This window comes from Brachycentrus maculatus, unplaced genomic scaffold (genome assembly GCF_059751285.1).
Source record: "Brachycentrus maculatus isolate JH-2025_06_01 unplaced genomic scaffold, ASM5975128v1 h1tg000041l, whole genome shotgun sequence".
Lineage (NCBI taxonomy): Eukaryota > Metazoa > Arthropoda > Insecta > Trichoptera > Brachycentridae > Brachycentrus > Brachycentrus maculatus.
The window spans coordinates 227541-245788 of NW_028280795.1; the positions used below are offsets into that span (position 1 = coordinate 227541).

The window sequence follows — 18248 nt, forward strand, 5'->3', positions numbered from 1 at the left end:
ATTCATCCTGGTGGAAAAGAAAAGATAAGCAGTAAAATATTAATACTTTATTACGATACTTGATAAATAATATCAATTACAAAATATTATAGATAATCAATCATCAAAGATATTCCTATATTATCATTTGATGTGTGATGATGATATATTACTGATCGAAGTTATCCTTTGGAAGTAACAATAATAATAAATTTATAGATTTTACCTTTTTAATTTTCACTGTTACCAAATTTATGAAGAATTTTCCACTTTTTATAGTAATTATAAAGGTGACATTTATTTGGAAATAAAAGAGGTATCAAAATGGGCACCACTTAAATCAAGGAGTATGGTAGAAAGTAAGGATTTTTTTGCGGTTTGCTGTACACACATATCAGAAATTGAATTTAATAAAGTATCATTTTTGAGGAAAAAAATATAAAACACATGTAATTGCTAAAATCGCTATGTATTTATTAAACTCTGTCAAAATTAAATTAAACAGTAAACTCAATAAAATGATACAGAATCTATCAACCTTTTTAATGTCGTTACTGTGTCGGTTTGTGGTCCCTTGGTTAGTGTCGTGGACTCTTGAATCAGAGTTTCTCGGTTCAATCCCACTCTACCACAATTTGATACCTATTTCTAATAATGAGCCGCTTAGGCTTACAAAAATAGTATGAAATTGAAGTATTTTTGTATATGATAAAAACACAAATATCTATATTTTTTAATAAAAAAAAAATTAAATAATAAAACTTTGCACTATAACCTTTTAAGTTTTACTTTACTAGTATAGCAGATAATAAATATATATATATATATATATATATATATATATATATATATATATATATATATATATATATATATATATATATATATATATATATATATATATTTATATTTATATATATATATATATATATATATATATATATATATATATATATATATATATATATATATATAAATTGTCATAAATACCGATTGCGACCCCCAGGTTAAAAAACAATGCATTAACATATCACCTACCGACCAACCATATCTATGTGGCAGGCGCTTTTTATCACATATCTTTTGAATTTGAGTGAATGTGACTGTGTTAAATTGAATATTTGCACATCAGATTCTTTGCAAACCAAAGGAAATATAATAATAAATAGGTACTTAGCGGATATAACAAATGATAACAAATTACAAAATTAAAAAAAAAAACAGTGGCAAAAGACATTAAGAAAGATTGTAATCAACACTTCACAAATAAGATTATTATGATGTTTGAATGATTACTACCCACTTAAAATTTTTATGAAAGAGATAATTTTTGGTGACAACAGGAATAATTTCTTAGATTAGTGTAACCATTTTTTTTAATCTTTATCTTTTGGAAGAATTATATGTTTTAGAATGAGGATGTTGACTTTATTCCCAGTTAAAAAAATAAGAAATGGAAAGCCAATTCAAAAAAACCTTCCATTTTAATAAAAACAAAAGGGCTTGTTTTTAATCTTATGGGATTAAAAAAAAAATGTTTAGTAAAGAGTATAAAAACACCAACAAAAGATTAGCTCTAGAACTTTTTACACAATAAAATGTAGTTCTTTAAACATTTAAAAATACCTACAACAAAATACTTATCAATTTAAAAAAAATCAATACCTAAATCAATTTAAGATCAATAAAAATAAGTTTTCCTTTTTTCTTGTATCTCGTCATAGACCACTTCAACTTTTTAAAAATCTTATAGTCCTTTTGCTCACTTAACCACAACTGTCTTTGATAATACCAGCTGGATGCCCTGGATTCAATTCCAAGGGAGGGGGGAAATAAGTAAAAGTGATTTTTACTCCAGTATTTATTTGGTATCACCCTGGTCTTTAAAACAAGAGAGATCATCTTACCTTCATGTAATAAACAATTAATTAACTGCTTCAAAACAATGGAGTGTCCAATGCATCGTTGGGTAAGAAGAAGAAGAATGTGTAAGAAACGTTAGTAAATTTTCAATAGTATTATGTAAAGTTGAGGACAGAACTTTATTTTTATTTTATACACATTTTATTTTAAACATTGCATTTGTTTTTAAATTAAATTCAAGTAGTTTAATTTAATTTAAATTACAAATATTAAAAAAAAAAATACAGAGTAAAAAATAATTTCATGGTCACCTGAATTAAAGCATTAAAAGATTTTAATGATAATAACTCAGTTATTAAAATATCATGATTAAAAAAATATATTAGTTGGGTGATTACCTTTAAAGTATATGGTGCACATTGGCACCCACAAAACATGGCTTGCAAAAGCTTTTTTTTAATAGGTAAATTAAATTATAAAAACATTTATTTTTATTTATAAGGAATAGTTAAATTTTATGTTTAAGCTTTCCATTTTTCACAAGTGATTTGGGTTTGGAGAGCTCTCTTATTTTGAGACTATTTCCTATGGAATGTGACACAATAAGAAAATTTTAGTCCATTTCTACATTTTTAGAATTCCATCCAAATTTTTGTATCCAGTCTACAGGCCATGTTTTATGAGAGCTTTTGCGTTTTCGAAACTGCATGTTCATGACCTAAATCATCACCTAACTACGCTAACATGCGGTGTGGTGCTATGCTTAAAATGGGAATACAGGGTTCAATTCTCGTCAATAGCAAAGTATATTTAAGAATGATTTATTTTCATTGCTCTGAGTTTTGGGATGTATTTTTCATAAGTTTCGAGTTGCCATGTTTATTTTAATAAAGAAAAATCATCTAGCATCCAAAGAGTGTTGAAAATGGGCTGGTTTGAATCTTTTGCTTAATGTAATCATGCTGCTGTACAATAGTCATTAAGACTTATTTAAAAACTGTAATAAAATAATTGAATAAATATTAAATTTATGTGAAACAATATTTCAGTTGGAGTCATCTTTTTGGGTTCATCTCTGGTCTCTGGAGATATAACTCTTAATCCAGAAAGTGACGTTTATCTTGAACTTAAGAATGTAAATAATGGCATTGCCGTAACAGCAATAAGAGGTAATTAAATATATTATAAATAAACCATACAAAAATATTTATTGTTATAAAATACAAAAGGCAAGGGCTGTTTAGCTTTATATTCTTATATCATAATCAACATTGTCAGACCACTCTGACTCTGAAATCATTTGGACTTGAATATAAGGCATTTGAAATTAATTCCTATTTAGCATCACTGGATTATATGCTGAATAGTTATACGAACTGTAATAAGTGTAATAAGAAACTGTAATGATATAATTTATAAATAAAAAAATAAATATGTTTTTCTTTTAGGTAATGACTTACGATACCTCGGTGTTATTGGTACTCAGTTTGCTGAAGAAGAGTATTCACAATGGAACACTGATAGATTAGCGATTATGAACTTTGGAACAGTCGAGCTCAAGGTTTTGGTGACAGTCAGTGAAGAGAGATGGCAACTGAATGTGGAGTGGACAGCCCCCAGTTCCCAACGATTAATGGACTGCTTTGATTTAGGTATTTCCCTTAGACTTTTTTTCTAATAATATATTATAAGAAACCATTGAGACATTTGTATGATATTATTTATATTTTTAAAGGTATTAAACACTGGTTTGGCGGACCCGAGCAGAAGCGGCAATATTGGCCAGTCCAGAAATTGAATCTCTCTGATTATTCATATGTAACTAAAGAAGATGAAAACAATGCAGTTTCAGAACCATATTGGATTAATTCCGAAGGCACAATTTTCTATGTAGACAAGAGAGTACCTCTTTTCATTGATCAAAATAATCGTATGGCAAATCACCTTTGCTTCATCGCCGAAGTGAAGGCTCCATATTCTGAGAAACGTAAAACAAGCAATCTCGTATACGATATTGTTTTTACAGAGAATGCAAAAGTGGGACATTTATACGCAGTTAATAGGTATTTAGGTAAACCCATCGGCTATCCGAATATTAATATGACTCGGGAACCTATTTGGTCCACATGGGCGAGATATTACAGGCCTATCAATCAAACAATTGTCTTGGATTATGCAAAAGAAATTATCGACTATGGTTTTGGTGGTCAGTTTGAAATTGATGACTTGTGGGAAGTCTGTTACGGGTCATTAACTATAGACGAGACAAAGTTCCCAGACTTCAACGAAATGATGCGAAATTTAACAAATCTCGGATTCAGCAGAGTGACAGTGTGGGTTCATCCATTTTTGAATGAGGGATGTGAGCCTTGGTATACAGAAGCAAAAGATAAAGGGTGAGCTATGTTTATAATGTGCATTTTAGTTTTTATACCCGGTCCTGCATTCTGTTGGAGTTTTGTGCACATGTGGTAAAAGTACTGAAAGCACAAAAAATAATGTCATTATATAAGTTGTTTAATTTGCTTTGTAGATATTTGGTAACTGATGAATCTGGCTCTGTTGTTACGAGTTGGTGGAATAACAACGGAACTACTGCGGCATATATTGACTTCACAAATCCCGAAGCCACTTCTTGGTGGACCAAACGATTAATTGACCTTAAAAATACTTATAATATTGATAGCTTTAAATTCGATGCTGGAGAGTCTAGTTGGTCTCCACAGGTAATAAAGCATACATAATTATAGATACAAAATATGACTTTACATATTGTTGATACTGAAATGTATTCTTGAATAGTGTATTCTTCAAATATGCAAATAGGTTCCCGTGCAAAATGGTGAAGATGATCTCCACCCTGGTCATATCACTGCTGATTATGTGAGGGCTGTATCTGTTTTTGGTCCAATGATTGAAGTTCGCGCCGGTCAAAGGTAATTAATAAATTTGCTCATAAGCCAAATACCATATTATTTTTTTGGTTGCATGAAATTGATGTAGTGGTTTCAGCGATTAGAAATATAAACATATTACTTGTTAATAATATTTTAAAACATGTTTGTCCAGAACCCAGGATTTGCCCATTTTTGTTCGGATGTTGGATAAGGATTCTGTATGGTCATTCGAAAACGGTCTTCCGACACTTGTCACAACTCTCCTTCAAATGAACATGAATGGATACCCATTTGTATTGCCCGATATGATCGGAGGTAATGGATACAACGAAAAACCGAGTGCTGAACTCTTCACAAGATGGCTCCTGGCTAATACATTCATGCCAGTAATGCAATTTTCAATTGCACCCTGGGACCTGGATTTAGTGGTAATGATAAATGTACCTTAATTCATTAACTTGCACATTTTGTTGCGCAATCTTAAATAATGACTGTTAAATTGTGATTATTGAAATGAAATAAGTACATAATATTATCATGCTGCTTAGGAAAAAAACATGTATATTATCTTTTATAATACCTTGCTTAAGAGTAACTGATAATTATTGTGTAATCTCCATTTGTATTCATAGATAAATTTATGGTATAATCTTATTGATATATTTTGTTATTACATAAATGAGAATATGTAACATATCTAACACATTATCTATTTAGAGTATTATGTTATTCTTCTTATCTTTACCTGCACCGCATGGTACAAAGGGCACTGCATTGCATATAGTCAATTTTAACTTAATTGATAATTAATTAGTTTTTGATTAATTTAAAAAAGATTTGAAAAAAGATTTAAAAACATTCACGTTTGCTCTGATAATGCGGTCCTTATCTCAATGTTAAAGGAGAGCATACTGTATTTGTGTTTTATTATAAACACAAATATTTCAATTTCATACTATATTCGTGAGTCTAAGCGGGTAAAATTATGATGCAGAAGGGTCGAACTCAGAAACTCCGATTAGACTTAGAGCCCGCGACACTAACCACGGGATCACAGCCTAGCCCAAGATTTGGTCTTGAAGTTGAAAAATATATGAACAATGAAATTAATAATTTAATTTTAAACCGTTCATTCCAAAGAAGAAAAAAACATAGCATAAATATTTTTTATTCTATATATTGTGGCAATTTCAAATAAACATTTTTGTTTCTTCAATAATTTAAATAAAGTTGTTTAAATAATAAGATGCATATTTAATACCTGTTGACATTTTTTTTTTCTAAAAAACAATAATTCATACAGATATTGATTGTTATTTCAGACTACTCAAGTAGCACGTATATGTACACGCCTTCACGATAGTTATTCTGAGGTGATCAGAAGTGCTATGCAGCGTAGTGTTGAGGATGGCACCCCTGTAAATCCACCCATTTGGTGGGTAGATCCAACCGATCCAATTGCATTAAGTATTTGGGATGGTAAGTGATAAGATAACAAATAAATAGGTCTAAAAACATTTTAAACACTATCAGCATCAAAATAATAAGAGTTAGATGAATGGGGTTATTTCCCTCTTCTATCCATTATCAATTTATTATCTTTTTCTTTGTCTTTCATTTTCTCGACTGGCCAATCTCTTAAGAAAATGTAAACACTTGATAACTGTACAACATTTTGAGTGTGTCCAAATACTTGTTCACAAAAATCTTCATTTTGTAAACAAGTATTTGAACACACTCAAAATGTTGTAAATAAATTATCTGGTCAAATTATAAGCTTAAATAATAAAAATGAAAATGGTATTTTCTGGCGTTTCTTATGTGTGTGATTGAAATCCAGGATTTGGACCTCACATACTAATATAAGAGTTTCTGCTTGGTAAAAAGCTTCTTTCCATCTCACCAATAGATGTCTCTAGTGAAGTTCTAGTGATTCAAGAACAAGGTTTCTAAATTGGTTCATATATATAGAACTTCTAAGAATTTGAGTGGTGTGATTGTCAATAATGGGTGGAATTGGTGAATGTTACACGTGTGTAAAGTGATCACTTAAATTTTCGGGGCTGACGGTCGTCAGCCCTGTAAATGCCCAGACTTCCATATTCTTCTTCATCTTTGATGAGATGTCAAAAAATAATACTTGATAACTTATTAGGCATTCTATTTATATAATAATTTAAATTGTATGTATAACTAATCTGTTTTGCTTTTCAGAATACCTTCTTGGTGAAACCATTCTTGTAGCGCCGGTACTAGAAGAGGGCGCCTTGTCAAGGGATATCTACTTGCCTAAAGGAACTTGGATTTATGGTGTCGATGGAACTGGCTTTGATGGGCCATTTTGGCTTATGAATTTCTCCGTACCATTTAATGTCATACCTTACTTCACAAAGGTTGGATAAACCTAATCAGTGTTTGCTTTGAAACAGTTGTGCACAAACATTTTATACTAATAAAATATGATATTCATTTATTCACCATATTTTGAGTGTGTTTCTACTTTGTTTACAAGTGGTAGATTTGCTCCACATAGGAAGTCAAAAGTTTATTGCTATTAATCAATATTTTTCAACCAACGGAGAGGGTTTAAGGAAACTATTATATAATGGATATTTGGCCAAGAATAGAGTGATGTTTCAGACATTTCTGGAAGTAAGAAGAATAATCCATTATAATAAATGCATACAGAGGGTATTTACTTTATGTTCTGTTTCAAATACTTCTTTCAACAGGGATGTCAAGCCACATTGTAGAAAAAACATGTACAAGTTTGCAACAATGCTAGAGGTGGCCATTTGCGGGATAAAAGTTTTCAAACCTTAACAAAACGAATAGTAATGATGTCAATAAATGATATCATTTGCAATTTAAAATGTTTTTTAGTTACTGAGCTACTAAACAAAAAACATTCTCTACTTCATCATTTACTGATATAAGGTGATAAAAGATAACTTCAGAATAAAAATTAATAATAACATGTCATATAAGATAAAGAAATTAACTCATTTCTTATTATCAATTACAAATGAATATATAGGAATGATAATACAGTAATATAAAGCGTCGAGTGTTTTTCTCAAGTGTGATTTTTTTAGTATCATTACGCAGGCGTAGAAATGAAGAATACTGTAAATTTATAAAATATATTTATGAGGATCTTCTAACCCTTATCTGCACCCAGTGGTGCATCAGACACTGCACTATATTGGTTCACTTTTTTTGTTTGTTAATTACATGAAGGTAAGGTGAGTCTTGAGCTTCAGGTATCAGTCCAGGGTAATATTAAATAAATATTAGAATGAGAATCACTTATATTTATTTGAAACTAGTAATTCACACAACATAACCATACTATATTTAAAAATGTGAATAAGACTTTGTTATTCACATTTTAAAATGTGAATAACAAAGCATTTTAAACTGAATTTGTTTTTTGATGTGTTCTAAGACTCTATGAAGCTGATAACCTGCTCATCATGAACATATAGAGTGGATCTAATAAGGCTCCAATGGAGACGTTGTGCCTTCAAGGATTTTCTTTATTGGAATAGATCAAAACGGATCACTGTCACTGCCAATCTGTTCCACACTTGGAGTGTGTAAATGAATCATACTATAATTTTTTTACTCCCTAAAATTTAATGTGTTTGCTTAATTGGAAAAAATGCACCGACTCTGATAATATGTCACATCTAAAGGAATATTTACATATTTCTGTGAGATAAAAGTAAATTCGCCACCTCTGTGGATATAAATTATACCTATATAAACTGAAATGAAACTCAAATTATATCATTAGTGTACAGGACATCTGTAAAGATGAATGTCTGTTTTTGTAAGTATACCACAGGTTTGATAAAAACAAAATTTTATCACTCGTATACATATCAATAAACCCTGTTGATTTTTTTTCATTATTTATACATATTATGAAAGAAATAAACAATCGATTTTCTTTTGGTATTCAATACTTACTGTAAATATGCAAAAAGAGAAAAAATTTGATAGAAATACAAAGAGAAATAACGTGTAATTTTAAAATATGTTCTTTGTAATACATGTATTCAATTATTCATGCTATTGAGTGGCAAATAAATTACCATATTCACACTAATACGCATAATTAAGAAATAATAAAAAAAGTCATGAGAGGGCTATTTTAATGAATATTTTTTAACGGTTTGTTTAAAAAGTTTTTTTTAAAAAGTTACTATTAGCAAATACTATGATTTGATTTTCATGATTTTTTCCCAGTCATATTGCTGTTGCTATATGCCATTATTGTGCCATCGGAACAATGGAAAGCAAAGGAATCTTTTGTTGTCATGGATACTGACCGAAAATATTTAGATGAGAACACTTTTATAAATATTGAAAGATTATCTAAAGGATTTTCTTTGGACATTATTCAAAGTAAGTAAACAAATATTTTTTTGCCGTAATTTCAAATCAGCAAGAGTTGGAATGTAATTATAACACATTATAGTTATTTTTGTCATTACAGCAGATAATATCTTTGACCACTGCTGAGACAGAAAATTTAAAATACTTCATAAAAATGCCATTAGGAAATGCTTATTTATTTTTTGTTGATATTATACCACAAAGATTGTTAAAATTAAATTTGAAATTTAATCACAAAATCAGCATTAACCATCTCCTATATTAAGTTATCATATTTATGAGGTCTTGAAAATAGCTAAGTCACCATAACGGCAGTAGGAGGAAAAACTCGTTACGTTTGCAAATGATGTAACGAAGAACCATTGTGTCCAGAGTATTTTAAAGATTTTCATTCACACATAAAATTCTGTTTATTTCTAGAATTCTTATCCTTTATTCAGTACATTGTAATATTTCTTACATTCATTCCACTGTTTTGTCATATTGGGATAAAGAAATACATTTTGTTTAACCTGTATATGTAATTTATTTTCATTTATTAACATTAATAAAAACATAACATTCCCATATTATTCTCCCTCAAATACAAATAAGCCTCAAATGAGACCCTTCTGAAATTAAACAATAGAGATATTTTTGACTTTAAAAATATATGTATGAGTAGTTTAAAATATAAAGTAAAGGACTTTTTTTGCACACAAGGTTTTTTTTTAATTGAATTAAATACTTAATGCATACGGCACGGAAATCCTGACACACGGCACGGAAACAAGAGCCGGCACCCCGAGAACAAAAAGCCTTCTTAGGACATCCGAAATAAAGACTCTACCACCCATTGCAGGCCTAACACTTCGCGACAGAGTAAGAAACTCATATATAAGAAAAATCTGCGATGGTTAAGATGTTGTGCGATAGGGAAGAGAAAGAAGTCGTTTCTGGAGAGATCATGTGAGAAGAGCGAGTTCGGATCGAGTGGTGAGGGTGGCAGCGGACAGCAGCATAGGCGGGATCAGACCCCCAGGAAGACCACCTAAACAATGAAAGGATAGCTGGTCTTCCACCTCCCAGGACCGACCCGAGAATGACAGGACCTAGTCCTAAAAGAAGAAGAAGAAGAAGAAGACTAAATGCATAATCACTACTTTCATTTTACTATTTGATAGATTTCAAGTATGTATGTATGTACATATTTTTTTAGATGGTAATGCCATATTAAATGGGTGTATTGGAACCACTTTTAAAAATGAAGACTTTCATGTTACCCATGATGAAAATGGGATTTCCAAATATGTTTTTGGAGAGGCGAATTTAACTATTACTCAAGAGAAGATGCCCCTTGGTCATATTATAGATGTGGCTTGGACAGCATTTCCAAAAGTGAGGAATATGAATTGTTTTTCGTTGGGTAAATATTTTGGGACAAAACATATTTCTTATCTATTACACAAATATAAATAACTTTATTACATAATTTAATTTATTGTAAATATGTTTTTATTTGTTAAAGGTAATAGTAGTTGGTATGGAGGACCCCAAATAAGGACCCAGCTTTGGCCAATTGAAAAACTCACATTCGAGGAATATCCCTATATCACTAAAGAGCGTGACAATGTCGCCATTGCTGAACCATATTGGGTCAGTTCTGAGGGAGTATTCCTTTATGTGGATAAAAAAGTCCCACTTTTCGTAGACCAAAATAATATCGAGAACAATTCTGTGTGCTTCATAAGTGAAGTGAAACCGCCATACTCTGATAATAGAAAATTCACCGATTTAAGATACACAATTGGATTATCTACAAATCCCCGTTTAGTTCATGAGTTAGCCGTCAGTAACTATCTGAAGACGCCAGTAGGCTTGCCAGATTATCGAATGACTAAGTACCCCATTTGGTCTACTTGGGCAGAATATAAAACACTCATAAATGAATCAACCGTTTTAGAGTTTGCGCAGAGAATTGTCGACCATAATTTTACAAATAGCCAAATTGAGATTGATGATTTATGGGAGACTTGCTACGGATCGTTCAATGTGGATGTAAAAAAGTTTCCCGATCTCAAAAGGCTTACTGATAAGTTAAAAACAATGGATTTTAGGGTTACTGTATGGGTCCATCCTTTCATTAATAAAGGCTGTGATCCATGGTATACAGAAGCACTTCAAAAAGGGTATGTTTAAAAATTCATCTTCCTTGTAAATTGAAATTGTACGTGATTAATGCAGAGTTACTTCAATTGAAAATTATATGCATTAGATAATAAAAATGAAAAAAAAAATTTTTACCAAAAAATATGAGAGATCATACATGTAAGGTTAAACAAATATAAGATTGAATAGTATTTTTAATATAATTTATATTTGAAGCACTAACTTTGTGATTTTCTATTTTATAATTTAAATGTAACTTTGTTTTAAAATCACTATAAATATTTTATTATAACTTAATTATAATGTCTACCAGTTTCGAACATAACCGCTTCTTTATCAAGACTGATTAATACTTAAGTTAATCACTATAAATATTTAAAATCCCTATAAATACCTTATTATAACTTAATTATAATTAAGTTGTAAAAAAATATTTATAGAGATTTTAAAACAAAGATACATTTTCATTATAGTATTTTTAATTCTCAATGTTTGATTTGTTGTAGATGATTGGACTAAAACATGTATGAAATGAACATGCATTATAATTAGTATTTTGTCCGTCTGCATAGTGTAGTGGTTTGTGCATTTGACTATGGAACTGGAGGACCAAGGTTCCAGGGGGGTTAGAATAAATATCACAGATTTTTATACATAAATAATACAATTTGATCATGTACAACTTTGATATCATTATGATTTATGGCTTTGCGTTGAGTGTCATCTCTATACTATATTTCTTCTTCTTCTGACCCTTACCCACACTCAATAGTGAGGGACTTATACAAAGTAGCACTTCTACTTTTTACGAGTCACTTGAGGTCAAATATTAGATACTTTTATTGACAATATATAATCGCGGTATATAAAAAAGTTGGCCATTAATAATCACCAATTTTCCTTGCAAATAGTCCCTTTTATGCAACTTGAGGATTTTATGAATCACGACAATCATCATATAACATCTGAATAAAAAAAAAATACTTTTTACGATTTTGTCCCTTTGATTTCTACAGGTATTTTGTGAAGAGTGAGAATGGAAGTGTTGATACAAAATGGTGGAATAGTGCTGCAGATTCCGCATCATATATAGACTTCACAAATAGTGCAGCTGCAGAGTGGTGGTCTAGTCGGCTTCGGGATCTTCAAACCAAATATGGAATTGATAGTTATAAATTTGATGCCGGTGAAACTAGTTGGTCCCCGCAGGTATGTGAAGAAACAATTATTTATAATGATTTTTTTAATTGCATTTTCATATTAAAAAGATCAAAGATGTCATATCTCGAGAAAACACGAACACATTATATACATAAATTACAATTTAGCATTGTGCCTCATCATAAAACTGCTTGTGAAACATAGATGAAGGCTGGACATACGGCAGGACTCCATTGCTGCAGTGCAGTGTTGCATTTGCCATCGAGGTGATCTTCACACATCATCTTTCCCGAATATTCCAGAAGAATTGTTTAAAATATTTTTATTTAATTTATTTTACAATAAAATTCTATATAGCTGTAAACAAAATATCGCTCACTCCTTTCAAGAATCATAAATAAAAAATTGTCAATTTTCAGTTGTGCATGTTTTCGGAATGCCCAGAAAATGTACTATATCCCAGCAAAAGAAGCATATTTTAAACTTAATATTTACCCGCTACAGGGCAGAAAATGTTGTTTTTATAATTTGAAGAAAAGGTATTGTTAATTTTTTTTTTAATTTACTAAATATTTTTCAAATGGAGAAAAAACCTTCAGGTTTTACTTAAAAAGATCTGTTGCATAGTAAAAAGTTCAATAAGTGGCTTGATATTTATTTTTAAAACATTGTGTTGTATTTTTAAACATTAAAACGTTTTCCTGAAAAATCAAGTTTTTTGATTTATGACGTTCTTGAAAGGAGTGAGCAGTATGTCTGACTAAGTAAAACATCCACCACTTTGTCATGGTGGAATAAAAGTGATTACTTTTATCGTTTTGCAGATTCCTTTGCAAACAGGAGATATAGATTTACACCCTGGACTTATAACAACAAGTTACGTGGAGACATGCGCTCAGTTTGGCCCTCTGGTGGAAGTTCGAACAGGACAACAGTTAGTTATCTCTTTTAAAAGTTCACAATAAAAGATCATACCCACTAGGAAGCCAAGAATTCATTTCACATTGAAAAGTCATTCAGAATATCCGCATTAATAGATCTGTTACATTTAAGTGATCCGTTCACTAAGACCGGATAAAAAAACTATTGATCTTTCATTTTGGAGAAATCGGGCTGGCTAGGAAGGAGAATTTTTATTATTTAGTGACTGTTTTACCTTTAAATTTTCTTAGGAAATAGAGCATGAGAGAAGAAGAGAGAGCTCTCACAACTTATATAATATTCTCTCTCTTTGTCTATTCCTTATCTTCTAACCCTTATCCGCACCCAGTGGCGTACAGGATACTGCATCGTATTGGTACAGTGTAACCTTGATCGTTAATTGCATAAAAAGAAGGATCAGTCCTGTGCTTCTTGTATGAGTAAATGGGTGACATTAAAAAAATGTGAGAGTGAAAATATATACCCTTGCTTATATGACCCTTCTAGGAATTCAATCTGAGGCCCTAGCATGGTAGCCAATTGAGGTAACTTTTTCACTATAGAGGCAGAAAAGTTCTAGTTCATTCAAAATATACCAGTCATCAATATTAAGGGCCTACCTACAAAATGTTAACTTCTAAAAATAGGTAAAATCATAATTACATTATTTCCACACACTTTCTTGTGTGAAAATAGGCTTTGAGTCCTAGAATATGCAGATTATTTTTTCATACACTTGTGTAACATTCACCAATAATGGACAGAATGGTGAACGTTACAGAAATGTATAAAGTGATCGCTTAAGCCAGCTGAATTTTAGGTTGTAAGCTCTGGGATCTTCAGACTTCCATCTTCTGTCATAAAAAAGAGAAGAATGATGCATGTTTCATATTAAGTTGAGACACCTTTAAAACTAATCAGTCCTGCGCTTAAGGAGATCAAGATGATATTAAATCAATATAAGAGTGAAAAATCTCTTATATATTTTTAGACTCTGTGAATCCCCTGTGAATCAAACCCGGAATCTCTAACAAAGAAGTCAGTGGACCAAATAAAACATGTTGTTATTATATTAAACGATTCAGCACACAGGAGCTGCCTATATATGTCCGGATGATAGACAAGGACACTCTGTGGACATTTGACAATGGACTGCCAACTCTAATAACCACATTACTACAGATGAACATGAATGGTTATCCTTTTGTCCTGCCTGATATGATTGGAGGAAATGGTTACAATGAGCGACCTTCCAAAGAGCTCTTCATCAGATGGCTCCAAGCCAATGTGTTCATGCCAAGTCTTCAATACTCCTACGTTCCTTGGGATTACGATGAAGAGGTAATACAGTTCTCAATTCTTTTCATATTATCTGTTTTTTGTATGGCAGAATAATGCTCGGTCACAAAAAGAAAAAAAAAGTACCATAAATTTGTTAAATAAAATAATAGTTAATTAATTTGAATACAGCAACATTTTTTAATTCTTTTAAATATTTTTTCGCAATTTTAATAACTTTTCTAACTGTTTTTGGATGGTAAAACTATTTTTTCAATCAATATTTTTTATTGGTCAAACTTTTAATAGTTAAAAAATAAAAATAAAAATTACCAGAAAAGAGCATAAAATATTGTATATATACAAGACAAAAAATCATAAGTTTTTTAATTGATTAAAATTTCTCATTTCATTCACCACATTTATTATTTTGTTAATAAAAATACAAATAGCTTTAGAAATGTTACAGGCACTCAGTCTTTATGCAAAAAATAGTAACCATTTTTTTCAAATATCGTAATCATACAGGAGCAAGTGACCAAGTGCATTTTTTACAAAAACTTGATCATTGACTATTTGATATTTTACTAGCTTAATTTTGCGCTGAAAAAAATCCCAATTGATTTTAAACTTGGAAGTATAATATATTGACTTGTTAAAAATGACTAACTGAATTGGTGTTTATTTTCTTGTCAAGCAAAAGTAACTTAAATGGCCCTCCTGAACATTTTACATTTTGGTAGTTAGTCACTTTCTTCTGTACGACTACGATATGCTTATTGAAAATTGAAAACATTTTCCAACTTTGGTCCCATCAACTTCAAATGAACGAGTTTTCATTCCAATTTGTTTACAGACAGTGAAGATATGCAGAAAGTACACTGAACTGCATGCAGATTATGCGCATGTTATAATGGAATCCTTTAAACGAGCAGTAAAAAGTGGAACTCCAGTTAACCCTCCCATTTGGTGGATAGACCCAAATAACAAAGAAGCACACCCAATCTGGGATGGTAAGATGTATTATCTATTGGCAAATTCACAGGAAAATGCACAAAGAAACAATGTAAATGCAGTTTCCCTTACCTTGGTAAAGCATTATAAATTGAGTCATATTATTTTTTGATATCTCATCAAACATGAAGAAGAATATGGAAGTCTGGGCATTTACGGGGCTGACGACCGTCATGGCTGGTTTAAGTGATCACTTTACATTCACCAATTCTACCCATTATTGACAACTACACTACTCAAATTCTTTGAAGTTCTTCTTCATCTTTGATGAGATGTCAAAAAATATGAAAATAACTCCTGTAATTGGAGATAATCCAGATTTTGTGAACAAGTATTTGGACACACTCAAATGTTGTTGAGAAGTCATCATTGTTTCAGCAATAATTAAATAAAAAATTCATTAGTTGGTTTATATTACAACTAAGACAAACTATTATTTATACTTAATTTACATCAAATATATATATATATATATATATATATATATATATATATATATATATATATATATATATATATATATATATATATATATATAAATATATACATATATATATATATATATATATATATATATATATATATATATATATATATATATATATATATATATATATATATATATATATATATATATATATATATATATATATATATATATATATATATATATATATATATATATATATATATATATATATATATATATATATATATATATATATATATATATATATATATATATATATATATATATATATATATATATACATGTAAAAGTAAACAAAACATTTATTATTAAATTCTTTCAAACTCTTTTCATTCTTTATACATTGAGGCATCTCATCATACGTTTTCAAACCCTTACACATTAAACAATTTTGCGACTCGTTTTTTTTCAACAATGGCAGTCTTATTTTATCCTTATTTCTAGTAATATGTTCATGAAAATTTTTTTTAAAACTATTTTATCCTTACTATATTTCGGTAATTTATTGTTAAAAATTTTATATATAAAGATCAGCATTTTATATTTTAGTTTTTTTTTTACAGATAACCAGTTGAGTTATATTACATATTATTATAATTTATTCAATCTTTAATTAAAAATTGTGTATAAGAGTTTATTTCCAAATGAAATTTGAAAATCGGTCGTCTTCTTTTTGGTGACTTAATTTGCCTAAGGTATTTTTTATAAAAAATAATATTGAAAGATTTTGCAGAATAAAGTGATGTGATATTAAATTAGGATTTAAAAAAATATAAACGGGGAAGAGAAAATGGAAAGTAATAAGTAAACTACATGTATTACACGGGTAATCCATAGAATTTGAAAATACAAAATGGTTTTCACACGGATGTTGAAATATAAGACAGTTGGATTTGCTGAAAATGAATGGAAATATTTACATTATTGAATTTGTTTTTAGAATTCCTTTTGGGAGAATCAATTTTGGTTGCACCGGTTGTTGAGGAGCACGCTGTATCAAGGAATATTTATTTACCCAGAGGAATATGGTTAGCGCCTGAAACAAACCGAGTATATAATGGCAACACATGGCTTCAAGATTATTCAGCACCATTGGATACCCTGCCTTATTTTATTAGAATAACCAGTAATAATTAGCTTTAAAAAGTGATTTGATTTCTTATAATAATATCATCTAGAATTTTATGCATAAAGCTTATCAAGAAAGTTCCAATTATATGAAAAATAGATTAGTAATTAGAAATACTTAAGACCTATTAATAAAGCAATACATTTTTTCAACTATGAGTGTATGTCTTCCTTATTGTAAGGGTAAAAAACCTTTTAACTCTTACTGGTCTAATGTCGAATCTCATTAGACATCGATTTTTTGCTCTTAGGTCCCATGTCGGATGTTCATTAGTATTATTTATTTAAATTCCAAGCTTACATTTTTGTCACTCGTATCTATTACAACAGTATGAGCAGAGGACAAAAGATTTTTTACAATTGGAATGTAACTGTCTACGTAGATTTTTTTTTTAAATTTTGGGTGACCGGAAAGGGTTAATGCTTATTTGAGGTTGTGGTTCCATGGTCAGTGTCGCGACCTTTGAGTCAGATTTTGAATTCAACCTCCCACTCTGGCGTAACTTGATTTATATATTTAAAACTTAAACTACGTAGGCATATGTGAAATAATTGTAAAATTGAATTGTGTATATCATAAGAATAAAAATGGTATATTTTTATTTCGGAATAATCCTTCCATTGGTCATTAAAATAAAATTGTTACGGTCTGACATTTACACAAAAGTAATGAATGGAATGATTATTCCGAAACCTGTAGTGATGAATTAGTGTTTTTTTTTTAAAGTGGTATTACACAAAGTGAACGACGAATGATAAGGAGAGTGTTTTGAAAATTATAATTAAAAAATTGTATATATGTTAATTTAAAAATATATATATACTTCAATATATTCAATTGCTGGCAGCATATTTCAGGTAGGGACTTTTTTTTTAGGGGAGAGCGGTTATCATGCTACAAAATTGTAGTGAGAAAAAAATGGAGGATAGGGTATAGATTCATTTTTTCTCCTGTCTGTACCCAA

At 29.9% G+C, this 18248-nt stretch overlaps 2 protein-coding genes across 5 annotated transcripts; both read left to right on the top strand.

The window, feature by feature from the left end:
- Positions 1-940: 940 nt before the first annotated feature.
- Positions 941-7479, top strand: LOC148312416 (alpha-galactosidase MYORG-like). Of its 3 annotated transcripts, none has more exons than XM_088277322.1 (9): positions 941-1976; positions 2892-3011; positions 3291-3494; positions 3578-4238; positions 4376-4568; positions 4669-4778; positions 4912-5167; positions 6062-6218; positions 6954-7479. In XM_088277322.1, the coding sequence occupies exons 1-9, from the start codon at positions 1925-1927 to the stop codon at positions 7139-7141; spliced, it is 1941 nt and encodes a 646-aa protein (XP_088133448.1). In that variant the 5' UTR covers positions 941-1924; the 3' UTR covers positions 7142-7479. The 3 variants fall into 3 exon arrangements, with proteins under 3 accessions (XP_088133448.1, XP_088133449.1, XP_088133450.1); XM_088277323.1 differs by having other exon boundaries at positions 941-1967; XM_088277324.1 differs by lacking the exon at positions 941-1976 and adding an exon at positions 2174-2305.
- A 325-nt stretch (positions 7480-7804) lies between these two features.
- Positions 7805-17436, top strand: LOC148312417 (alpha-galactosidase MYORG-like). Of its 2 annotated transcripts, XM_088277326.1 has the most exons (10): positions 7805-7979; positions 8188-8382; positions 8994-9152; positions 10342-10548; positions 10651-11311; positions 12308-12500; positions 13277-13386; positions 14459-14714; positions 15508-15664; positions 17096-17436. In XM_088277326.1, exons 3-10 carry the CDS (start codon positions 9065-9067, stop codon positions 17290-17292), a joined length of 1869 nt encoding a protein of 622 aa, XP_088133452.1. In that variant the 5' UTR covers positions 7805-7979; positions 8188-8382; positions 8994-9064; the 3' UTR covers positions 17293-17436. The 2 variants fall into 2 exon arrangements, with proteins under 2 accessions (XP_088133452.1, XP_088133451.1); XM_088277325.1 differs by lacking the exons at positions 7805-7979; positions 8188-8382 and adding an exon at positions 8442-8574.
- The last annotated feature ends 812 nt before the right edge of the window (positions 17437-18248 follow it).